The sequence below is a fragment of the Dasypus novemcinctus genome, chromosome 13, assembly GCF_030445035.2.
Source record: "Dasypus novemcinctus isolate mDasNov1 chromosome 13, mDasNov1.1.hap2, whole genome shotgun sequence".
NCBI classification, from domain to species: domain Eukaryota; kingdom Metazoa; phylum Chordata; class Mammalia; order Cingulata; family Dasypodidae; genus Dasypus; species Dasypus novemcinctus.
The window spans coordinates 8,794,762-8,821,303 of NC_080685.1; the positions used below are offsets into that span (position 1 = coordinate 8,794,762).

At 37.9% G+C, this 26,542-nt stretch overlaps 1 protein-coding gene across 2 annotated transcripts in view; it reads left to right on the forward strand.

Moving 5' to 3' along the window:
* The window catches only part of WDR64 (WD repeat domain 64), a 133,498-nt gene that overhangs the window by 19,794 nt on the left and 87,162 nt on the right, over positions 1–26,542 (forward strand). For both annotated transcript variants that reach the window (XM_058309482.1, XM_058309483.1), the window contains exons 4-8: positions 639–742; positions 3,409–3,438; positions 4,038–4,148; positions 8,814–9,028; positions 12,134–12,268. In XM_058309482.1, the coding sequence (XP_058165465.1) occupies positions 639–742; positions 3,409–3,438; positions 4,038–4,148; positions 8,814–9,028; positions 12,134–12,268 (595 nt within the window). The remainder of the gene's footprint in view (positions 1–638; positions 743–3,408; positions 3,439–4,037; positions 4,149–8,813; positions 9,029–12,133; positions 12,269–26,542) is intronic.

The window sequence follows — 26,542 nt, forward strand, 5'->3', positions numbered from 1 at the left end:
TATCATTCAGTACATGGATGCAGAAAAAGAAATATCTAGTGTAGTCTCCAAAATGCAAAGGTTGAAAAACCCAAAGAGCCCCAGCATCAGTATTAAAGTAGCTTTATTCTTTTATACTGGAGAGTGTGAGATAGTATTAGGTTTTTATTCTGTGTAAACCACAATGGTGCCAGTTCACAGAAATGGTTCTTAAAAGACATGATAATCTCAAAATAGAAATGATTCTGAAAGGTATTTAGAAAACTCTTTCTCTGTGAATGTGCATGTGTCCGTGTGTGTATGTGTGTGTACCACAGGATATGTATGTATCTCATATTTTCTCTGGGAATTCATGGTCAACATTTACTTGGAAAGCTCTAAAAATGCATGTTAGTATCTCTGGGAATAATTAAAAAGCAGCTGCTGCTGCTTTTATGGTTTTATTCAACTTTAATTTTTAAAAGTCTGGGGCTCACTGGCAAAAAGTTGGTTTTCTCTTTTCCTCCCCTTCCTTCCCCTTCCCTCCTTATCCCTCTCCTCCCCTCTCTCCCGTCCTCCCTCCCTCCCTTCCCCACCCCACCTTTTTCTTTCTCAAATCTAACACATGAGTTTTAGGGTCTTAACTGCTGGAGTTGAAATGAATATTATGCTATTGACAGGAAGCAGAAGAAGGGATGTGATTAAGTGCATGGTCAAGATTCCTCAACTGGATTTACTAATAGCGGCTTCTCAGAAAGGATTAATAACAGTCTTTAACAGCCAGGTAATGTGACAGTTCTGGTTCCTTCCTTCTTCACTCCCTCCCTTCCTTCTTGCCTTTCTTCTCTTTTGTTTGTTTACATATTGTATTATGTACAGCTATTGGAAGCAACAGAAATCATAAACCATATTTCAGAGTTTTTCCAAAGAAGAAAACCAAATATCCCTAGAAATGAGAAGATTGCTGGGCTCTGGGGCAATTGTTTAGATTTTGGTAACTGCCTTTGGCATTGTTTCTCAAGGTGTCATAATGAGCCATTGGCATCAATACCACTGCAGGATGATCCTGGGTAAGTTATCAAAAAACACAACAAAACAAAAAAGCTCATGGGCAAAATTGACTATGTCATCATCCAACCAAATAATACGAGGTCAAGAACTTGGAACGTGGAGTACAGAAAAAAGAAATGGTTCAAATTCTAGCTCCTCCATGTTACCAGGGCTGACCCGAAGCAGGGGACTTAACCAGCTGCTTAAATCTTTTCATGTCTTTTCACACCTTTAAAATGAGAACACTAGGACCAGTCGTCCTCTCGCCCTCACAGGACTGTGGTAAAGGTCAAACGTGATAATGAACAATAAACCTCTACGTGAATGTAAGGCATTGCTATTATTAATGCCATTTATTTCTAACTTTATAAATTTTGTACTTCCATTTTCAAAATATCGGAGATTTTAATGGAAAGCATAGTATTTCATAACGAAAATGAAAGGTGAATGTTTGGCATTCAATACCAAAAGATAATTCCAATTCTTAGTTTATTTCTAACTAGAGACAAACTTTATACAAGTAAAAGCACGTTTGAAATAATCATCACAAGATTAAAATAATGCTCAGCCCTCCAGTGAGCTCCTTTTTCAGAGGTTGAACTGAAAGGCAGCCAGATTCTTCCAGAGGAGAGGGCCGCTGCGCCCCGGAGGTGGTGCAGGGAGAGATTTGGGTGCTGGGAGAGCCCAGGGCCCCAGGCTAGGGCTAACACCCATGGCTGTGCACACTGCTTAACATCTCCATGCCCTGGTCCCTCACCCAGAGTTAGGGACCTCCCCTCCTCAAGTAATTGTGCTGTTTGAATGAATTAATCCAGTAAAGCACTCTGCATCATTGTGAGCACTCAGCAAAAGTGGGGGGTTACTGTTGTTGATGAACAAATGATGTGAAAACGAAAAGGAGTTTGCCTCAGTTAAATATGAAAACCTTCTCAAACTCTTTCCTATGTGCATTATTTCCCTTTTCCTCATTTTTTATTTTCACTTTTATTTCCTCTAAAACAGAATCAGATACACTTCCAACATGGTTGGAAAGTGGAGAACATGGAAGAAAAATGTGTGAAGGAAAATAATGACGTTCATAGTGAGGTAGTTCAGGGTTGTGTGAAATGAGTGAGGTGGCGTTATGACATTTCTGGAGACACTTTATGCAGTCACGCTTTCAGGGATGCATATGTATACTTACGCAGACACGCACATCTGTTTCTTATAGGTAATGTAATTGGAGAAAAAAGATTGCTGCAAAAAATAAATTATTTTACGATCTGATATGCCGAGTATAAATAGCAATTGTGATGCCTTACAGACATGGTGGTGGCACATTCTGAGAGAAAAGTAATTTGGAAGGGTAGGTCATGGGAATAATTTATTAAAAGGTAGCCATTGATAATTCAAAATACCTTAGAATAGATTAATCCATCATTTCAACTCTACTTGAAGTAGAATAAATACAGGTAGGGCTTTTCATGATGCCCTTTGGAAGTTTGGGTGATAGAGACTATAAATGTCACTAATCAGAGTTCCTGCAACAGTGGTTAGATTTTTAAAATTCAAAAGCTCTCTATAAGGATTACTGAACTTTTAAGGAAGTTAAAGGGACTTTAAAGATGTGACTTCCATTAAAAGTAGAAGCAGGGGGAGAGAACAGGAAACCAAAAGTGTTCTGTTGTGCTGCATACCGATTTCCTTATAGTCCTTAATGTTTTCCATTTACAAATAAGTTCCTGAATGGAACAGTCAAAGCCTTTGTGAGCTCTTTGGATGAAAGGCAGGCGGCGAGCATCCATGCCTAACAGTTTAGTGATCTCACTGCTCCACTCATATATGCTAGCTCTCTGCAGGGAACAAGCTTGGGTTCTCAAACAGCATAGAACCAGGGCAGAAGAGTCACTCAGACTTATTTAATGTGAGAGCAAGTCCACTGGATAGAATGTTCTTTAAGTCTCTCAATAATTTGGAGTGAGAATTTTCAAATGAAACAATGTTTATTTTTTCCTACACTGATGTATGTTGCTCTTGATCTACTCAGTATTCTTTGAATTCTTGCCATCACTGTTATTATTTTGCATTTCCAACTCTCAGCATCAAATGTTGTTCCACACAATTAAAGAATGAGAGCTAGTTTGCAAACACAAGGAACAGAATGACTAGTAAAGAATAAGATTCTAAGAGCACAGCCATGATTCTTAAAAACAAGATACAGAAGTAGAAGTTTTGCCCAAAGCAAACAGTTCATTATACCACAGAGCTAGATATTTCAAGGAGGAGAAACCAAGAAGATACTCCAGAAAGGTACAATGACAAGCGTATTAAACCAAGGCGATCCTGTGCTGCTGTAGGGTCATTCTCATTCTTAATCTCAGTGCCTATCTGGGTTTCATTATTCTCTTCCTTTGTTTGTAGATGAAAGTTCAGACCAGCACCAATGTTACGGTAAGAGGTTTTAAACTCCTAATTCAGTCATTAGTGTCAGCGCTGTGGTGCTAGGGCCTCCAACATGTACCCACATCTCAGTGCAGTGCCTGAACAAGCTTGGACAGGGAGATGTTCCCAGGCACGGTAGGTTTGTACGTTCAGTGACTCGGAGCAACACTAAGGCCTGAGCAAAGGCCCACAGAGCCGGCTTCCTGCAGCTGAACTGCAGCGACGGGCAGTCCCTGCCTCAGCTTGCTCCTTGAACCAAATCGTTAGGGTCTGTGCAGGCTGAACGTTTCAGGCACGGCAAGGGCCAGGCGCATTGCTCAGTCAGTGCCCTGAAGTGGCCTCCCTCGTCACTGTGAAGGAGTGTCCCCCGGGCCAGGCACACAGGGACGCCGGCCTGGCCACTGCCGGCTCCTCCAGGGAGCTGCTGCAGGCGCCAGAGACCGTTCTCCAGCCCTCCGTGCTGAGAAGTGCAGGGGACTGGGCAGGGGATGGGCTGCGAACCTCTCCTCAAGACCCCAAGGGGGAAGAATAGAGGAGCAAAGGGCCTCCTTTTCAGTCACCATCCCATGAGAGCAGACACACTGTACCCCACGCTTCTTCCCTGTCAGGACACCTCCTGGATTACAGGATGTGATTACCTCTCCCAGCTGAAACGAATTGTGGCCACGACGGAGAGGACGATTATTGTCTGGGACTATAAAGCTCAAGGCAACACCCAGGTACTGTGCTGAGAGACAGACAAGCTTTTCTTTTCAGTACAGGTAGAATATAAGCCCTATACTTTCTCTGCTGAACAGCAGTTTCCTCATCTATAAAATGAAGGGGGTTAATAGATGATCTCTTAGATCAAGCTCAGCATCACTGTTCAGTGAGTTTAATGTATGTTTACATATTAATGTATGTTTAATTCATCCACATTTGTTTTTGCTTTCTTTCTGATGAGTCTAATTCCTTTCCTCCTTTATACCCTTCTTTGAATATTTCCCATGCTCATGTTTTCAAGTTTAAAGGCTTTCTCTCCAGCCCAGCTTCATTTGGTAAGAAAATTACTAAAGTCAAATGCCTATTACTGGCGAAAAATTTAATGGGGTGGAATTAATGTTAATCCCCCAGTGGCTGAATTGTTACTACTTAACCAAACTGCGGCATTTATAAAGCATTGGAAGATTTACCCAAATATCAAACGTGTACCTGCATTCAAGGAAAAGTCAGTCTTGAAGGATCTCATGAACAAGCATAACATATAATATAATTGTTCAGAAAATTTATGTAGTAAAAAACAGCAAGTCCAACGGGGGCTCAGGGAGAGGTGAGATGGCTGAGGGTTGGGTTTATAAACATATGTCTCGAGGAAGGAGGCAGGGAAAGAAGGACACGGAGGATTAAGGAATAATTGAACCCTCCTCTGTACCTTACTGGTGCCTGGCCTCTCTGGGAAACGAAACTTCTCATGTTATTTGTCCAGTGTTGTAAGCAATCTTACTGTACTTTGCAATCTCGTCTCTTTCTGTCCCTCGTTTTTCAACCCCACAGAAGCCCCTGGCTCCTGGCAGCCATCTCCTTCAGTCTTCAGTCCCCCTGTCTTTTCTCCTTCCCTACCTGCTTGCACCCCACTGGCTAGATCACCCTCACCCTCCATTCTCTTACATCCCTACCCTCCAAATCCCTAGTCCTCGAGGGATGCTGTGGCATTTCTCGACTCTCTCACAGCGGCTGAGCACTGCTCCATGTGACATCACTGGGAATTTAGGGTTGGCGAGCTCAGCTGAACTACCAGGGGCTTCCAGCAATCTCTTTCTTGTTCTTTCCAGTTCACTGTCCCATTCCTCTCAAGTGTTACAAACCTTCCCAGGCTTCTTCCACTCTGTGGATGTCCTTGCCTCTATTTTCCTGAGAAAATGGAGTCTTTCAGCCTTGTCCTTTTTCAAATTTCAGTTCTACGGATTTAACTATACATACACTCTTCTTCCCTCCTCTCTCCCTTCCTCTTTCCCTCCCTCCCTCTCAGGACAAAATATCCTCCCATCCAATCCCATCTCCTCAGAGCCTCTTCCCTCTCTGTCATTTCACACTGGCTTCTTCTAGGTTCCTTCCTCTCAACTTCCTTTCAAGCTTCCTCTCAACTGATTCAGATCCCAGTTCAAAGGTCACCTCCACATCATGGCCTTCCACAACCGTGGGATCTAAGGTGGCTCCTTCGGTCACTCTGAATCCCAGCACTCTAATTTAGGTGCACTTGTTATTATTTGAAATTATCTTTTTTATTCATCTGTCTGTCCTTTTTCCCTAGCACTGTAATTCCACTAAGTCAGAAACTTGATCTTGTTCCTAGCTGGTTAGCCTGTGCCTAGAGTAGTTCTTAACACATAAGAGCTCGATACATATTAGTTGACTAAACCTCTAAGCACTCAAATCTCACTCGTTTTAAAGGAAACTAAATTAAGCAAAGAGCAGAAAACTGAAAAAAAAAATCCCTCTATCCTCGAGTCTGAGTCCCAGAAGGGCAATGACTGAGTAGATCACAGAATAGTGAACCCAGTTCATAGACTGAGCCTGCTTGACAGACACTTGCTGAAGATTTCTGGATGCACTTGGATGTTAAAATTTTTTTTCTCCTGATGACTCTGTAAAATAACAAGGACTTTACCATCCAGTCTTGTGTCAGTGGTCAGGTCATACCGGAACCCTTTCATGCTTTCTGTTAAGATTCCCTTACAAATCTAAGGGAGGGCCATTCACAACATATCAGGAAACCTCAGTATTTATTGAGCCACAGGTGAGAAACAGACATTTGAGCAATGCAATTTTGAATGCATAAGAATAATAAAGAGAAAATGTAAATGCTGTCAGGTTGCTCTTTGTTATTATACAAAAGCATACAGAGAATTTATTAAGTAATTGATCATAAAGGTATTGCTCTGAAGAAAAATACTCTGAGTTCTTATTAGTGTAAGATAAAATCAATAATAGAATTATTATATGGGATTAATAAGTGCAGCTTTCCTCCAGTACATAAATTTATTTTCAGAATTTGTTCCTGTGATTATACCAGGAAGTTTCCCCAAAGAATCCAGATTTCAAAGTAGAACTAATTAGATACTTGCATAGAACAAGTCCCACTATCAGAGGGAGCAAGAGGAAATGCGACTAAAGGAAGAGGTGCGGCCTGTGGCCCAGAAGCCTTGGGCCACCAACCCAGGGACTCCTCTTTCACCCCCATCACCTCAGCCCAAACCCTGTGAGCTCACTTCCTTAGAGCTCTCCCCTCCAACATACTGATCTGCTGGTCTTCAAACAACTGAAGGTTTTTGGTGAAAACCACACATCTGGACTTCCTCTTCTCACTCTAAAGCTATGACCATGCATTTCAAATGGACCATTAACATGGACAGACAACCTTCCATAATTTCCCCAGTAAATTTCTTTCCCATTCTCTGAGATGATGATTAATACTTTCTCCTTCCCTCAGATCTTTCATATCATCCCCACCCCACTCTCAGCTGATGACCTCCCCTCACACCTTAATGGAAAAACTGCAAGCAGACAAGACCTACCTCATCTTCCCATCAACAAACCATCTGCATCCACAGACTTTTACCCGCCCCCCCTCCCCACTGCAATGGAAGATCTAGACTTGTTCTTATTTAAATCCACCCCCCAGGCACCCTCACACACTTACAACCTGGATTCCACACCTTCTCATCTCATCTAGGACTTTGTTTCTGCATTTCCTGGTTACCATTATATTTATCTCTTCTTCACAGTTAAGCTTCTCAAAAGGGTATTCTCTATTTTCTCAACTCCTATTCTCTTAACTTATTCTATTTTTTTAAATGTATTTTTTACTTATTTTTAAAAGATGCTTGGATTACATCTTAATTTATTCTAATCAGCTGTTATCATCACCATTCTACTGAAACTAGTCAAGTTCACCAATGATTGCAGATCGGTGAAGCCATGGTCACATCTCAGTCTTCATCTCATTCCACCTCTCAGCAGCACTTGACACAAGTGACTCCACACACTCCTGACTTTCCTTCTACCTCTTCAATCCTTCCTTCTCAGTCTCCTTTTCTGGTTCCTTCTGTTCTGCTTAACTTCTAAATAGTGGAATGCCTTCAGAGTCAATCACAGGGCCTCTTTTTCAAGGTAATCTCATCTAGTTCCATAGCTCTAAACACCATTTGTATGCTGATGGCACCCACATTTATATATCTAGCATGAACCTCTCCCCTAAACTATCTGACTCTCTACACATGCCTCCACCCAACTGGCTGTTGTCTATTGTTAACACACCTAAAATTGTACTCTTGATTGATCTAATTTCCCCTCTTCGAAAATGCTTTTCTTTCACTTCCTCATGTCAGATCATGGCATCACAATCCACCCAATAATACACCAAAAATTTAGGAGTCACCCTGGGTTACTTTCTTTCCCTCCTTCTCACCACCACTTCAGCCCCATATCCAATCCATCAACAAGTTCCAAAGCTCTATATCTCTGTCAACAAGTTCCAAAGCTCTATATCTCTATCTGTCAACCCTAAAGAGAACCATACTTTTCTCATGAATCCTTCCTTTTCAAGAACTCCAGTCATTCTAGATACCTTGCCCTCAACCAAGCAGTTTCCTCACTGCCCTCCCACTAATGACTGAATTTACCATAAAGCTGTTGCTGAGGACCTCGTTCACTGTATTATAGTTTCCTCTTTATGAGGACCTGGCAAAATGTTCTCTTGTCTGAAAGGAGTGGCTGTACTTCTCCTGATTACTTCCCTATTTTTACTTTAAAAACACTATGGATCGCTGAGCTGATCATGTGTCTTTTTCTACTATTGGTTGTTAAGAAGCTTAGAGGTAAACACTCAACTCTACCAACTTTGTAATGCATACATCTCATGCCCTTTTTGTACTCCTGGCTTTATCTTACCATCTGACATTTCCTTTCCTTATTTTTCCTCTATTCAGATTTCTGCCTTTACTTATTTTTTAATTTATCTTTTATACTATATATATATATTACACATTACATATCCTTTTTGGAATTGAGCACATCAGTTCTAAAAAAAATCTGCCAAATTGTATTGTTTCTCAGACACTAATTTTGCCTCCAAGTTGACGGTAAGGTCTTTGAGAATAGGAAGCAGTCCTCTTATTTAGTCACTCTACCCATTTCCCCATGAGCAAATGCTGGTCGCACAGTGAGTGCTCATTACATTTTGTTTGATTAACTTTGTGGGAATTTTTTCTTTTTCAAGTTCCTTTATCACTGTGGAAGTATCTGAAATGAGGAACTTCAGAAAACAAAACTTTAATTATATAAGGGGGAGGGAATATTTACTAAGTAAAGCAAGGTAACTCATTAAAATATTCTTCTGCTTCGAGGATAACTATTATATCATCAAGCCTATGGATCACTGCCTCCTCTGTGTGTGTGTGGTGACCCTGCCAGACCAGCTCTGCCGAGATGACATCCTCTTGGGGGATGATGGTGGCTTCGTGAACAGATACACAGTAAATAGCGATGACTTTGGACTAAAACAGACAAAAGCCAAAAAGAAATTACAAAATCAGGTCTTAGACTCAAAGAATTTTAAAAGGTAAGTGTATTATAAAGGTAGTCCAATTTTTTTAATAGTTAAGAGTCATTGTTTAATTATTTATATAGCAAAAAATGTTCCAGACCCCATGGTGGAGATTTGAGATCCAATATGAACAAGAATCAATAGCTAGGAAAATGAGCTACTGAAATTCTTATTTTAAGTGCTGTTGCCAATGGAAATCAAAGGCATTTTAATGGATTAAAGGGTTAAATAAAAAATTACATAATGAAAAACTAAAAAGATATATTTATTATTTATATATTTGTATAAATAGTATGACTATTTATTAGCACTTGAATATGGAAGAATAGTCTAATCATGAAGACAGCGGACACAGAATTCAAAGAAGTTTGATAGATTTGACCATATACACAATTCTTGACATCAAAAGATAACATTTTAAAAATAAACGACAAACTGGAATAAATTTGTATAGCAAATATGACAGTGGGTTAATACTGTTCAATGGGTCTTAGAATTAAATGAAAAGGTAGTAATTCCTCAAGAGAATAATGGGAAAAGGCCATGAACAGATAAGTCACACATATGCAAACCAGATACACACACAGCACTAATAATCAAGAAGCATTTCAAATTGATCATAGGACAAAACAGTAACTTATGAAATTATGGGTGATTTTATTTCTTTTTTAAAAAATTTGTAATATCTTTGAAGTTTTTAGAGTAAGGCATATATTATTTTTATTAGCAAAACATAAATTTAGGAAAAAAATGCATCCTCCTAGTAATCACAGAACTATGAATTAAAATGGGATACAAATTTTCATCTATAAAATTGTAAAAGATTAAAAATGGGGAAGAAGTTCTGAGATAGGCATTCTCATATAGGAGTGTGGGAAGGATCGACCTTTCTGGAAAGAAATATTAAAAGATGAATCACGAATCTTAATAAACATTTATGTAGTAGGGCCTGGGATCTCCATGGAAGATCCCCTAGGAATCTGTCCTAAGGATCTAACCAGACATCTGTTCAAAACATATGGTTAAGTATGGTCATTACAATATTATTTCTAAGAGTAAACTACCTGGTGTCCAACAGTTAGAGAATGATTAGATGCTATTCATGTAATCATTTAAATAAGTACCTAATGTAAATATCTAATATAAAAATTACATAAATGTACATTTATATTTTATAAATATGCTCATACTATATAAAAATTGTTTTGTAAGGCTCCTAAAAAGTCTCTAAGGTAGCAAGAGTACTCAATAACCATATTAGAGTATGTCATGCACCCATTAAAATTATGTTTTTGAAAAATATTTAATGATATGGAAAAATGTTTCATACAATGTAATGATATATGTATCTTTCTACTTGGAAAAGGACTATGTAAATATCCTAAAATATTAACAATGACTCTCTCTATGAGACTTCAGAGAGATGTTTTTTTAATTTTCTTCTTTTTTTTCCCTACATTCAAAATGTTGTGCAATGAACACTTTCTTTTATAATAAGAAACTAACAAAAACATACAGGATTGGGCTTTATCATTAAGGTAACAAGTATTTCATCCCAGAGTTAGACTGTGCAATTAAAACTCATTACAATGGTTACTTCAGTAGAATTAAGTAGTCCCATTTCTGTAACCGTAAAAATGACAATGATTAAATACCTGACTCCTTTTCCCACTCTTCATGCATAAGAAATATTATTTAGTCCCACCAAAGTGTTACACTCTGATGGGGGCTTTCCCAAAACGTGATGTGCTGCTTTCTATAAAATCAAGCATTTCCTTCCAATTATGACAGTATCTTAAATAGATGCTGAGACATTTGCTCTTCTCTTCAATGAAATGTGCTCCACCTGTCAGAAAATTCCATGGCTATGTTTTTGTTTGTTTGTTTGTTTTTTACTGTTTCCATTAGGTAGATATGGCACAAATGAGATTTGAGGAAGCTGTGGAATTTTACAAATCTGGGTACAGTTAAATAAATGCCAAATTTGCGTTGGTCCTATGGGTGATTATTTATAATGCGATTTACATGATTTAAATTGTTTGAGCCTGAGGTATATATTGGCTGGGTGTTGAGGCATTTTCTTATAGGGGAGTCTCAAACTGGACAGAATGAAAAGCATTAAGGCCAAAGGGGCTGTTAACTTCCTGAGCAATTATAAAAGTTTCCCTGTAGATGACAGTCACAGAGTTCATTCATACTGAAGGGTGAGAGTGGAGGCGTGAGGAGCAAATATTGGTACACAAAACACTATACACATAAAGGAAAAAAGTAGCCACCATCCAGAGGTCAAAATTAAACAATTTAGTATGGAAAAGATCTCCCCCTTCACTCTCTTTAGCCCTATAGTGTAGGGTTTTCCTGACTTGAGTTGTAAACACGTCTATTCTTTATCGGGCCAGTTCTATTCTTTAACAGGGAGAGGAATTTAACTTGGAGAAAGGAGTTTGTCTTAATCATTTTATGTCCTTGGTACCTGGGATATAAGAATGACTTAATAGATGTTTGCAAATGAGAAGATGAATACGACATTAAATATGGCATGAGGGCTGCTATTTCCAGGTTAAGATGAGAATTTTGAGGCAGAGGTTTTAGATTCTAACCTTAGACCTCTCACACAAATGTGCTGTGAACTGGTGGACAACCTTCTAAACAAGGGATATGACAGTGATCTGGGGTTATAAATTTTACAGTTCTGCAGTTATTTGGCAAGTATTAATGGACAATATGAATATACTTTTCAAATGGATTGACTCATAAGATTTAAAACAATATAAATTATATCCTACATTTGGATAATCACAAATGAAAATTCGATAATCTTTTGAAGTTGTTTTCTTAGTTAAATGTGCTAGATAGTTTATGAAAATTTAGTTAAACTGTTGTATAATAAATGAGACTGTATTATAAATTAAAATTTTATCTCAGTTCAGAGTTACAATTAGGTTAAAGTCAAAATGAAATGCTGAGGAAATGGATGTTTCTCAAGTGGTTGAGCACCTGCTTCCCATGTACAAGGCCCTGGGTTCATTCCCCAGAACCTCCTAAAAAAAGCAATGCTGCGTAGAAACAACATATCTGTGTGTGTCTAACAGTATCTTTTTTTTTTTTTTTAATTTCCAGTGTTAAAAGGAAGCTACATAATGACTGGGTTATGAAAATTAGGTATATTTCAGCCCTAAATTGCTTTGGATCCTGCTCCTTAGACAGTGTTCATTCATTAGTTTTGGAATCCTTGAAGAGACTTGAGGATAATTTGTAAGTACAATAGTTTCTGAAAATTCATTTCAGAATTTTTCAGACATTTCAGAAAGATAAGCCCATGGCAGCCTTGGAGCTTTGAAACTGGTTTTCAGATAAATCAGGTGTTAACTCTTCCATTTGCTGGGCAAGGTCAATTAGATTTTCAGAAAAGTTGAAATTACTCGTAAAATCCAAACACAATGCAACCTCCTAACAGCAATTTTGCTCATTTGTTGTTTATTGCTATAATTTGCTGGAATAAATCAATGCAGGCATAGCTATACCTATATTTGTCATAGTTCTATTGGTAAACTTTATTCTTTAAAAATCATTCTCACAAGGTCAATTGGTTAGCCAATAACCTATAATTATGATCTGTAGCACAGTCATTATGGGTTCATATATAATACACAAGATGGTTTTCTTATAAAAAGGTAAATTTGAATAGTGTGCAGCCTAATTTCCTGTTTCATTAAATATTTATTAATAGCTGGAAAACAACTATTGTATCTCAATTTTCAGTTCTAAAAATGCATTGAAGTACATGTTACAATATGGAGAAACTTCAAAAAATTCATGATAAATGATAGAAGCCAGACACAAAGATTGCATATTGTATGATTCCACTTACAGGTAACATCTAGAAAAAGCACATTTAGAGACAGAGCAGGGATTAACTACAAATGGGCATAGAGAACTTTTGGGGGAGGGGTGATGAACGCGTTCTAAATCTATATTGTGGTGATTATTACACAACTATACACATCTGCTAAAATAAATTTTACATAGCAATAGGTGAATTTTATGGTATGTAAATTATACATCAATAAAGCCACAAGGAAGAATCTGACTTGTGGCAACAACAAGCAACAGCAATCATATTATTCAAACTTTGTTCTAAGAATGAATTATAAGTCTCTATAAAATACTTAAAACATAAATCTGCAGGACTTCTGGTCAGCCAAGATGGTAGTGTAAGACACTTCAGGATTTTGTACCCACACAAATCTTTGCACAAATAGCAAAAACTGGAGAGTTTCCTTCTTCAAAACTCCAGAAAATAGAGGATTGCAGTAACAAGGTAAGAGCCAATTCAGGAAAATGCATCTTAAAGCCGTAGGAGAGGCTCACAGTACCCTGCTGGCTGCTCCTCCACCCCCTTGCTCATGAGTGTGGAGCCAGCCTGCACTCCTAATCCTTATGCACTTACTTCAGTGCCTGTATGTTAGTGTCAGTCTATTGAGTGCAGCCTGAAGGACTGTGAAAAAGGATAGCCATCTCTGGCTAAATGTCCCAGAAATTTCTCTGAAGACAGAAGCAGCTTGCAAGCAGTCAAAGGAGTTCAAGAAACAATTAAATCCTGGGCACAGATAACCAGCTTTAAAGTATACAGTAGAGCACCCAATGGGGTGGGGGTGTATGAATCTCTTTCACAGGGACTAGAGGGGACATTTGGATTCTAGGAAATGGGGGAATTCCTAAGGCCAAGAGTACAAACCCAAGACAAGACTCAGGCTCAGAAAAGTCAGAGAGCACACCAAAATTTTACCTTAGGATGATCTTCTTGATAGGATGGCTAACCTATCAAGGATAGGTTAGATAACCAGCAAACAGAACAAATTTGCAAAGACCATGTAAGGTGTTTTTTGTAGTGGTTTGTTTGTTTTTCTTAGCTCCTGGCACTCAAGAACATTGCTGTCATATCACTAGCTAGATACAAACTTAAGAAACAACTCAGGAACTAAATCCAAGAGTTAATACATTAAAATACTAAAATGCATAGTGTGTATCACCAAGATTACAAGACAAATAAAGAAACAGGAAATGACGACCTATCCAAAGGACAAGATAATTCTTCAGAAGAGATCAGTGACTTTGGACTTCGGACATATTGGACAAAGATTTTGGACATATTGGACAAAGACTTTAAAAAAATGATCTACACTATGCCCAGGGATATAAAGGAAGACACAAAGAAAGAACTAAAGGATATCAGGGAAACAATGAATGAACAATATGAGACTCTCAATTAAGAGATAGACATTTTAAAAAGGAACCAAACAGACATACTGGCATTCAAGACCACAATAACTGAAATTAAAAATGTCCTAGAGGTTTTCAACAGCAGATTAGAACTGGAAGAAGAAAGAATAAATGAACTGGAATACAAAACAATTAAAATGATTCAGGTTGAGAAATAGAAAGAAAAAAGAATGAAAAAAATAAACACAGCCTAAGAAACTTGTGTGATACACATCAAGCATACCAGTATACATACTATGGTAGTCCCAGAAAGAGAGGAAGAGTCAAAAGGAATATTCAGAGAAATAATGGCAAAAAACTTCCCAACTTTAAAGAAAAACATGAATATGCTCATTCAAAAACCACAACAAACCCCAAAGATGATAAAATCAAAGAAAAACATGTCCAGGCATATAGTAATAAACTGTTGAATGCCAAGGACAAGGAGAGCATTCTGAAAGATGCATGAGAAAAGCAATGTGTTATGTGCAACAGGGTTCTTATAAGATTAAATGTCAATTTCTCATCAGAAACAATAAAAACAAGAAGGAGGTGGAGCAAAATATTTAAAGTGCTGAAAGAAAACAATTGCCAAGTAAGAATTTTATAGTGAGACTGTGTTTGAATAATGAGGGAGATATTAAGACATTCTGAGATAAACAAAAGCTGAAGGAGTTCATCATCATTAGACCCGTTCTACAAGCCACTCTAAATAGAATTTCTCAGACTTACATGAAAGAACAGTGGATGAAAGCAGCATAAAGAAAGACCTCCAGTAAAGGCAACCAAATGGGTGATTATAAGTGCGAGTATTATTGTTTTGTATTTTGTGATATGTAACTCTACTTTTCAAAAAAAAAATTTATTCCCCCCTTGAGACTTACTTGCTGTCTGTTCTCTGTGTCCATTCATTACACGATTTTCTGTGTGTTTTTTTTTTTTACCTGTCTCCCTTTTTGTTGCGTCACCTTGCTAAGTCGGCTCTCCGTGGTGCTTGCAGGCCAGCAGTACTCCACGGTGCCTGCAGGCCGGCAGCTTTCATGGTGTGCAGGTGAAACCTGCCTTCACAAGGAGGCCCTGGGAGGAGAACCCAGGGACTCGCATATGGTAGACGGGAGCCTAACTGATTGCTTCACAGCCCCATAACTCTACTTTTTATGTCTTACAGTTTCTAAAATGCAAATGTATAAAAAATGATGAAACTATGGTTTTGGACATACAATGTATAAATATATAATCTGTAACAAGTAAAATGAAAAGGTGGGTGGCCAGAGGAGTATAGGAACAGTTTGTGTATGCTATTGATGTTAAGTAGGTATCAAATAAATCATGATTGTTATAGATTTAGGATTTTAAATTGTAGCCCCATGGTAATCACAAAGAAGATATCTGAAAAATATATACAGAAGGAAATGTGGAGGGACTCAAAATAGTATAATACAAAAAATCAAATAAATACAAAAATAACAATTAACAGAAAAACTGAGAGACAAAAAGGATATAAGACACACAAAGACCAAACAGAAAAATAGCAGAAATTGTTCTGAATTAGCAATAGTTACTTTAAATTGATTAAACTCTCCAGTCAAATGTCAGGTATTAGCCAATTAGATTAACCAAAAAAAGCATGACCCAACTATATGCTGTTTACAAGAGATGCTCCTTAAATTGAAAGACACAGCAGGTTGAGAGAGAAAAAAAATGGAAAAAAAATGTACCATACAAACAATACCCAGAAGAGAGCTGGGGAATATAAATTATAAGTAAAAAATGGTTACATGTGAGAAAAAAAGGTTACTATATACTGATAAATGGGGTCAGCTCAACAAGAAGTCATAACAGTATAAATATATATGCACCTAATGGCAGAGTCCAAAATTTTAAGCAAATACTGACAGATTAGAAGGGAGAAATAGATGGTTCTACATTAATAGTACAAGACTTCAATATGCCATTTTCAATAATGGATAGAACATATAGACAGAAGATCACCAAAGAATTAGAAGATTTGAAAGATACTCTAAACCATCTACAGCTAATAGACAGAATGGAACCTTCTGATTACACCAACAACAGAATACATATTCTTTTCTAGTGCACATGGGTCATTCTGCAAGGATAGACCATATGTTAGGTCACAAAATAAGTCTCAATAAATTAAAAAGTAATGGAATCATACAGCGTATCTTCTGTAACCACAATGGAATGAAGCTAGAAATCAATAACAGAGGGAGAACTAGGAAATTCACCAATCTGTACAAATTCAACAACAAATTCTTAAACCAATGATGGATCAAAGAAGAAATCACAAAGCAAATTAGGGAATATCTTGAGAGTGAATGAAAATATAAACACTGCATACCAAAACTTATTGAATGCAGCAAAGGCAGAGCAGAGAAAGAAATTTTTAGCTTTAAATGCTTACAGTAAAAAAGAATGATCTAAAATCAGGGACCTAACCCCACAACTGGGAGATCTAGAAAAAGAAAATAAAACTAAACCCAAAGCAAAGAGAAAGAAGGAAATAATGAAGATTAGAACAGAGAAATATGAAATAGAGAGTGAAAAAAAATAGAGCATATCAATGAAACCAAATGTTGATTCTTTGAAAAGATCAATAAAATTAACAAACCTTTAGGCAGACTAAAAAGATAGCGAACACAAATAACTAGAATCATAGATGAAAGGGGAGACATTATTACCAATCCTACAGAAATAAAACGGATTTATTTAATTTATTTATTTCTTCCCACCCCTTTGTTGTTTTTCACTTGCTGTGTCTATTCATCTTCCTTATTTCTTTAGGAGGCATCGGGAGCCAAACCCCGGAACTCTGATGTGGGAAGGAGGTGCCTAATTGCTTGAGCCATCTCCACTCTCTGCTTTGCTGTATTTCTCATTATGTTTTTCCTCACCATATCTCTTGTTGCATCATCTTGTTGCATCAGCTTGCCACACCTGCCAGCCGCATCAGCTCACTATCTTCTTTAGGAGGTACCAGGAAAGTCTGCTCCCTGATTTGTTGTGTCTCTCATTATGTTTTTACTTTTTGTGTCTCTTGTGTCACCTTGCCATGCCTACCCATCATGCCAGCTCACTGTCTTCTTTAGGAGGTACTGGGGTCCAAACCAGGGACCTCCCATGGGGTAGGCAGGAGCCCAGTTACCTGAGCCACATCTGCTTCCCATAAGAGGATATTATGAATAACAGTACAACAAATTAGACAAGCTAGTTGAAATAGACAAATTCCTAGAAACACACAAACTATATTGACTTAAAAAGAAATACAATCCTCAACAGATCAATAACAAATAAAGAGGTTGAATTAGTCATAAAAATCCCCCCAACAAAGAGAAGTCCAGGACCTGATGGGTTCAAGGTAAATTTACTAAACAGTCTAAGAAGAAGTAACACCAATTCTTCTCAAACTCTTTCAAAAAATTGAAGGGGGGAGAACACCTTCTAACTCGTTCTATGAGGCCAGCATCATCCTAATACCAAGCCAGATAAAGATACTACAAGAAAAGGAAATTACAGACCAATATCACTTATGAATATAGATGCAAAAATTCTCAACAAAATACTAACAAACTGAATTCAATAGCACAGAGAAGAATTATAACCATGATCAGGTGGGATTCATTCTTGTATGCAAGGGTGATTTCACATAAGAAAATTAATTAATTTAATACACCTCATTAATAGAACAAAGGAAAAAAACCAAATGGTGATCTTAATGCAGAAAAGACTTTGAGAAAATCCAGCACCCCCTCTTAATAACACTCAGAAAACTAGGAATAGAAGAAAACTTCCTCAACATGATAAAAGGCATGTATGAAAAATCCACAGCTAACATCACAGTCAATGGTGAATGACTGAAAGCTTTCCATCTAAGATTAGGAATAAGAAATGGATACCCAGTGACAACACTGTTATTCAATGATGTGCTATAAGTTCTAGGCAAGAAAAAAATAATGAAAGGAATCAAAATTCAATAAGCAGATGTAAAATTTTCCCTATTTGCATGATCCTATATATAGAAAGTCTTGAAATATTCACTACAAAACTACTAGAGCTAATAAACAAATTCACAGACTGGTGGTGTACAAGATCAACATGCAGGGAAACGGACTTGGCCCAGTGGTTAGGGCGTCCGTCTACCACATGGGAGGTCCATGGTTCAAATCCCGGGCCTCCTTGACCTGTGTGGAGCTGGCCCATGCGCAGTGCTGATGAGCGCAAGGAGGGCCGTGCCACGCAGGGGTGTCCCCCGCGTAGGGGAGCCCCACGTAAGGAGAGCCGCCTAGCGCGAAAGAAAGTGCAGCCTGCCCAGGAATGGCGCCGCCCACACTTCCCATGCCGCTGATGACAACAGAAGCCGACAAAGAAACAAGACGCAGCAAATAGACACAGAGAACAGACAATGGGGCGGGGGTGGGGGGGTTAAATAAATAAATAAATCTTTAAAAAAAAAGGTCAACATGCAAAAATAAGTAGTGTTCCTATATATCAGTAATGAACGATCTGAAGGAAAAACTAAGAAAAAGAAAAAATTTCATTTCCAGCAATGAAAAGAATAAACTATCAAAGTATAAATTTATCTCAGGATGTAAATGACATGTACATGGAGAACTAGAAAATATTGCTGGAAGAAATGAAAGAAGGCCTAAATAAATAGAAGGACATTCCATGTTCATGAATTGGTCCTGGTTAAATATTGTAAAGAAGTCGATTTACCCAAAGTGATTTACAGATTCAATGCAATCCCAATAAAAATTTCAACAGTGTTCTTTGTAGAAATGGAAAAGCCAGTCATCAAATTTTTATCAAAGGGTAACTACTAGGTATGTACCCAGAATAACTGAGAACAATGACTTGAACTGATATCTTTACACCGATGCTCATGGTGGCATTATTCATAATTGCCAAAGGTGGACACATCCCAGGTGTCCATCAACCAATGAATGGATAAACGAACTATGTTGTAAACACACAATGGAATATTATGCAGCAGTAAGAAGAAATGAAGTCATGAAGCATATGACAACATGGATGAGCCTGGAGGACATTAAGTTGAGTGAAGCAAGCTGGACACAGAAAGACAAATACTGTATGATTGCACTATTATGAACTAAATATATTGTGTAAACTCATGGAGCTAATAACGAGAATACAGGTCACCAGAAAATTGAATGAGGTTAGAGAATGGAAAGCTGAAGGTTAACCTGTGCAGAATTGGTAAAAAGGTTATTTGTTAATCTTTAGAGATGAATAGAAAAGGTAAAAGTACAATATAGTGTTGGTAACTAGCAGAGTTTATTCTAAGGGTATGATAGTGGTTGAAAGGGAAAATCTAAGGTCGTGTATATTACTAGAAGGATACAAGTGGACACGGAAGAACACACACTGGACACAGAGCAAACAACTGGGGGGGCGGGGAAGGGGAGAGAAATCAATTAAAAAAATAAATCTTTAAAAAAAAAAAAGAAGGAAAGCTAAAAATATGTGGGACTGTACAGAATAGTGAAACCTGATGTGAAATATGAATATGTGTTTTTCTTTGAAACTGAACAAATGTTTGTTAATGTCATAAGATGTTAATATGTGGCAAAAAAAAAAAAAAGCCCACATTATGCTAAGTGAAAGAAACCAGACACAATGTACTATACATTGTATGATTCCATTTATGTAAAATGTAGATATAAATCAATTTATAAAGATGGAATTAGATTAGTGGTTATGTAAGCCTGGGGAAGCATAGAGGAATTTAGAGGTGACTGCTAAAGGTGTGTTTTTCCTATTGGAATAATGAAATTGTTCCAAAATTTTCTGTGGTGGTGAATGTACAGCACTGTGATTATACTAAAACCAACTGATTGTACACTTTGGATAGATTGTATGCTATGTGAATATATCTCAATAAAGCTGCCTTAAAAAATTTATGTGGGGGAAGCAGGTTTGGCTCAAACCCAGAGCCTCCTGACCCATCTGGTGAGCTGGCCCACGTACTGATACATGCAAGGAGTGCTGTGCCACTCAGGGGTGTCCCCCACACAGGGGAGCCCCACCCACAAGGTGTGTGCCCCACAAGGAGAGCCACCCTGTGTGAGAAAAGCACAGCCTGCCCAGGAGTGGTACTACACACACAGAGAGCTGATGCAGCAAATTGACGCAACAAAAAGAGACACAGATTCCTAGTGTTGCTGACAAGAATGCAAGTGAACACAGAAGAACACACAGCAAATGGACATAGAGAGCAGACAATGCGGGGGGAGGAGGGTGGGGCAGAAAGGGGAGAGAAATAAATAAAAATAATAAATCTTTTAAAAAAATTTTTATATGGATGGGTAAGCGACCCCTAATACCAAAACCATATTGAAAAAAAGGAACAAATGAAGGGTTCACACTTCCTAATTTTAAAACATATTACAAAGCTACAGTAATCAAAGCAGCATAGCACTGATGGAAAGACACAAACCAATGGTTTCAAATTGAGAGTTCACAAATAAACCCTTTCATCTATGGCCTATTGATTTTAATAAGGGTGCCAAGTCCACTCAATGGAGAGAGAATAGTCTCTTCAACAAATGGTGCTGGGAAAACCTGATAGCCATATACAAAACTTAACTCAAAATTGATCAAAGACCTACATTTAAACTCCTAGAAGAAAACACAGGGAAGCAGGACTTTGTGTTAGGCAATCTTTCTTTATATTGGAATCACAAGTGACAAAAGGAAAATGTACAAATGGGGCTTCATTTTAAAATGCATGGATAGGTGATTACACCAAATATCATTGATGGTACACTTTGGATGGATTTATGCTTTATTAATATGTATAAATAAAATTTATTTGTTAAAAAAATCTTTTATACATCAACAGCAAAGGACTTTATCATGAACATAAAAAGACTGCCTACAGAATGGGAGACAATATTTGGAAACCACATATTCAATAAGGATTTAACAATGACAATATGTAAAGAAATCCAACTCCACAACAAAAAGACAAACAAACCATGTAAAAAATGGACAAAAGGGGAGCAGATCATGGCTCAAGCAGTTGAGCTCCCACCTCCCACATAGGAGGTCCTGGGTTCGGTTCCCGGTACCTCCTAAAGAAAAACCAAACAGAAAACAAGCAGGCAATGAGCAAAAAACAAATAAACAAAAACCATAACAAAACAATGAGCAGACTATGAGCACAAACAACAAGCAGACAAGCAAGGGAGCCATGGGGGGGGAAATGGGCAAAAGAATTCAATAAACATTTTCCAAAGAAAATATACAGATGGCCAAGAAACACATAAAAGATGCTCAACCTCATTAGTTATTAGGTAACCTAATGCAGATCAAACCCACAATGAGGGGGAGCAGATGTGGCTCGCATAGTTGGGCACCCGCCTCCCACATGGGTGGTCCTGGGCTCAATTCCCACTGCCTCCTAAAGAAGACAGACAAACAAGTCCAGACAACGAGCAGAAACAACAAGCAAACAGATGAAGGAGTCATCTCAGAGGGAGGAATTTTTGAAAAACAAGCAAGCGCAGTGAAATAATATTTTGCACCCATGAGAATGGCAACTATTAAAAAAAAACAGAAAATAACAATTGTTGGAGAGAATGTGGAGAAATAGAAACCTTAGTGTATTGTTGGTGGGAATGTAAAATGTTGCAGCTACTGCAGAAAACAGTTTGGTACATTCTCAGAAAGTTAAGTACAGAATTATCGTATGATCTGACAATCCCACTTCTAGGTATATTCCCAGTAGGATTGAAAGCAGGGACTCAAGCATATATTCACTCTCTAATGTTCATGGTGGCATAATTCACAACTGCCAAAAGATGGAAGCAACCATGGGTTCATCAACAGGTAATGGATAAACAAAATGTGACACAGAAAGAGATGAATGGATAAACAAAATGTGGTACATACATACAATGGAATATTATTCAGCCATGAAAAGGAAAGGAGTCTTGATACATGTGTTAACATGAATGAAACTTGAAGACATCATGTGGAGTGAAATAAACTAGACATAAAAGGAAAATTTTGTATGGTCTTCCTTATATGAAAAAATTAGATTATGCAAATTTATTGAGTCAGAAAGTAGAATACAGGTCACCTGGACCAGGGTAAGCATAGGGAATGGGGAATTAATGCTTAATTAGATCAGAATTTCTTTGTGGGGTGATGGCAAAGTATTGGTAAAAGATGGTGGTGATAGTGGCCTAGCATTGTAAATGTAATCAACACCACTTAATTTTATCTTTGAAAGTGGTTAAAATGGGAAATTTTAGGTTGTATACATTACCAGAATAAATTGTTTTAAAAAATCATAAAACTGCAAAGCATAGTGAACCCTAATGTAACCAATGGACTGTATTTAAAGTATAATTATAATAATAATTGCTTCATGAAGTGTAACAAATTGCAAAATTTTAATAATAGGGAAGACTGTGTTTGGGGGGTGTATGGGAACTCTGTACTTTTGCATGACTTTTTTATATGCCTACAACTTCTCAAATTAAATATATATATATATATAAATTTGAATGAGGTCTGAGGATTTGATGGTAGTAAAGTGTCAGTGTTAATTTCCTGTTTCTGATGGTTGCATTGTAGTTTTAGAGGAAAATGTTCTTGTTTGTAGGATTTTGGCAATTTACTCTCAAATAGTTTGTTCAGGAAAATAATTTTTTTCACTCTACTAGCAACTTTTTGTAAGTTTGAGGTTTCAAAAAAATTTTTTTTTTTTTTAAGATTTATTTATTTATTTAATTTCCCCCCCCTCCCTGGTTGTCTGTTCTTGGTGTCTATTTGCTGCGTCTTGTTTCTTTGTCTGCTTCTGTTGTCATCAGCGGCACGGGAAGTGTGGGCGGCGCCATTCCTGGGCAGGCTGCTCTTTCTTTTCACGCTGGGCGGCTCTCCTTATGGGCGCACTCCTTGCGCGTGGGGCTCCCCCACGCGGGGACACCCTTGCGTGGCACGGCACTCCTTGCGCGCATCAGCACTGCGCATGGCCAGCTCCACACGGGTCAAGGAGGCCCGGGGTTTGAACCGCGTACCTCCCATATGGTAGACGGACGCCCTAACCACTGGGCCAAAGTCCGTTTCCCCGAGGTTTCAAAATTTAAAAAACGTATAGCATTAATTATTTTTAAGAGACACAAGTCAAAATTGGATTTAGCTTTAATTATTTTTGGTTGCTATTTCTTTGTTTGTCTTGCTATTGAAAACCTAGGCCTGTGATTTATTAATTGTAGCCAGGTTATTCTAAAGAATATGCTAATAGTACTAAGTGTGCAAAAAAGTTGTCAGAGAGAAAGAACAACAACAAGAAGAAAACCCCGCATCAGGCTGTGTTTACTTCAGTTGGGAGTTTCCTTGGAGGAGGTTGGAGAGGAGAGGCGAAGCCTTTGTTGACCAAAAGACCATAATATTCTGCACTGAATCTTTGTTTACCTATCAATTCTGGTTTTAACTTGATTTTCCAGTTGTGATTTGCTCAGCAATTATATTTTCGTTGTAAATGAATAAATTGGCAATTTGCTTATAAAACAAAGAGAAAAAAAACATAAAATTTAAAAATTCTTTGATTGTGACCTAATTTCAGCCTTAAAATTCATTTCCTCAATCTTAATATTTCTGGATTTCAGCTTTTTCTATCTAAAGAATGGGTGAGTTGATATGAGATTGAGTCTTAGCCAGACCATTTGGCTTTTTTCTTTTATATTTAGGGTATAACTAAAGGAAGTGCTAGGAAAAATGGTGAATGTTGTTTGTATCCCTAAAAAAGATCCTTTTGAACTAATTAATGAAATTCATAAAAATGATAAACAAAAGATAACTTCTGAGCATAAACAACTAGAATTTCTTTAGATTTCAAGATTTTTAGTTTAAGCAATGGAATAAAAGAATTAGAAATGTAATGAAAGAACACAATGTCACATCTCTACGCTGAGTGCCTTACGTTTTCTGGAGAAGTAGAGTCTTCATGAAAGACAGATTTTTCCCTCATTTAGAAAAAGATGAAAATGTCTGTTTTGGAATATAACATATTGCACTGAGAAATGAATTAAACACATTTTTAAAGCTCTTTTCACAGCACTTTAAACACTATTTCATTTCTTGACACCAAATCTTCTGATTCCACAAATAACATTTACACGGCATAATTAATAGCGGAGTTTCACTTAGTTTCTGTAACATAATAACCTGCTAATGATTACATCACTGGCATTTTAGAGGAGTGCATTTCTAAAACATTTAATCAGGAAAGAGATGAAACTTTATTTCCAATTACTTTTAAACTATATTGACAATGATATATTCATAACCATAAAGAAACATTTTGAAAACATCTGCAAATACAATATGCCCTCGTAGTCCTATAGAAGACATAGAGTCTACTTCAACACCCAGGAAAGGGTTTCCATTTCCAGGATACACAAGACTACAGTTATTGTTTTACCAGTGCAAATATTTCCAGTATACTCACCAGGCTAATTAGAGTGACTAAAATGACAACCAGAAACCTATATAGGCCACGTGGGTCAGCCTTTAATCTGGAAGTGTATAAATTATTGAACAAATATTTATAACCACTATCTGTTAAGCACTGTGGACAATATAAATAAGTTCAAATCAGGACCCCTGCCTCTAACTGCCTAAATTCTCAATGGGAAGACATTAAATACAGACATAAGATCAGTGACATCCTGGAGTCAGCTCTTACCAGCTCATGAGGGCTATTACTAGGTCCAATCTTCTCTTTCTTATTGTCCTGTAATTTGAGCAAATTTACATAGATGTCTCTGTAAGAAGCACTAAAGCAGTAGTCTGAATATTCATTTTTAAACAAAAGTTATTGATGACTTACTCTGTTTGGGGCACTGTACTCAGTGCTTGAATTTAAAGATAAAGACTAGGTCTCTGATTCTCGTGTTTAATGAGGGAGAAGATAGGTGTTTCCTGCAGAAGGCGATAAGTGCTATGATAGAGGTAATAAGAGAGAGGGTTATGGGAGCAGAAGACAATGCTTAGAACATGTTAAGGTAGCATTGTGAGGGTGAAAAAAATGGGGAAGGATTCCTGAAGAAGATGTCACCCATCCTGAGTTTGAAAGAATTGGTAAGCGTTAACCAGGCAAATCGACTGAGTGGAGGTTGAGTAGGTAAATAGCCACGTGAAAGAAATGATATCGGCCAAGGTACAGAAGTGAGGAAGAAGACAGTCACTTCTAAGCTGCGAGGGGCTCGATGTGACTGAAGCCAGATGGGGAGAAGAGAGTTGGGAGAGATGAGACTGGACAGAAGAGTCCTGCCCACCCCCCTATAGCTGGGGTTTTAACCCAAAACCTAAAAGAACCCTTTGAATGACTCTAACAGGACGGTGATAAATAGGTGTTCCTCAGCAGAGTGGAGAATGGATTGGAGAAAGGCAAGTTGAAAAGAGGGAGACTGATTGGGAAGACATGGCAACACTTCAGAGGAGAAATGCTGAGGTTCAGACCTAACCCAGTGGAGAACAGATTCTCATAGAATTTACAAGGCTCCGAGAACTACTAGATGAGAGGAATGAAGGAATGAGTGGAAAAAGTTTCATTTTTTCATTTTCGAAAATGCTTATTGCCTGTCTATTGTATTCCAAAAACTATTCCAAGCAGTGATATAATAGTATACACAACAGACAAACCCCCTGTCCTCATGGAGCTTATATTCTCAACAGGAAGACAGATAATACGGAAATAAATAATACAAAGTTAGGTGAGTGTGTGATGAAAATGAAGCAGGCTGAGGGGACCGAGAGGGATGGGAGGCAGTATTTTTGATAGGATGGTCAAGGGAGACGGCTCTGAGGAGTCAACATTTGGGTAGGGATTGGAATGCGGTGCAAGATCAAAGCCCAGAAAGCTCTAGAGAAGAGCATGACAGTAGCCGCTGACCGCCGTGCTGCTGGCATGTTGGCCTCCTGGTGCTGGGTACTAAGAGAGAATGGACGTGAAGGAGTAGTTTTGTGAGTGAGGTAACTTAGTTACACCATTTACTATCGGCCACAAGATCTTGAGCATGGCACCACTTCACAGTAATGTCAACTTATGAATGGGAGTAAGACTAACTTTCTAACCTCACAGGGATTTTGTGAGGCTCAAATGAGCTGACGTGAATGAAGGTGCCTTGAAAACTGTAAAATGCTGTAACATTTGAAACTATCGTTTACCAGTAGTTATTTAAGCTCTTTCACGAAGAAGGTGTTTTAAAGAAC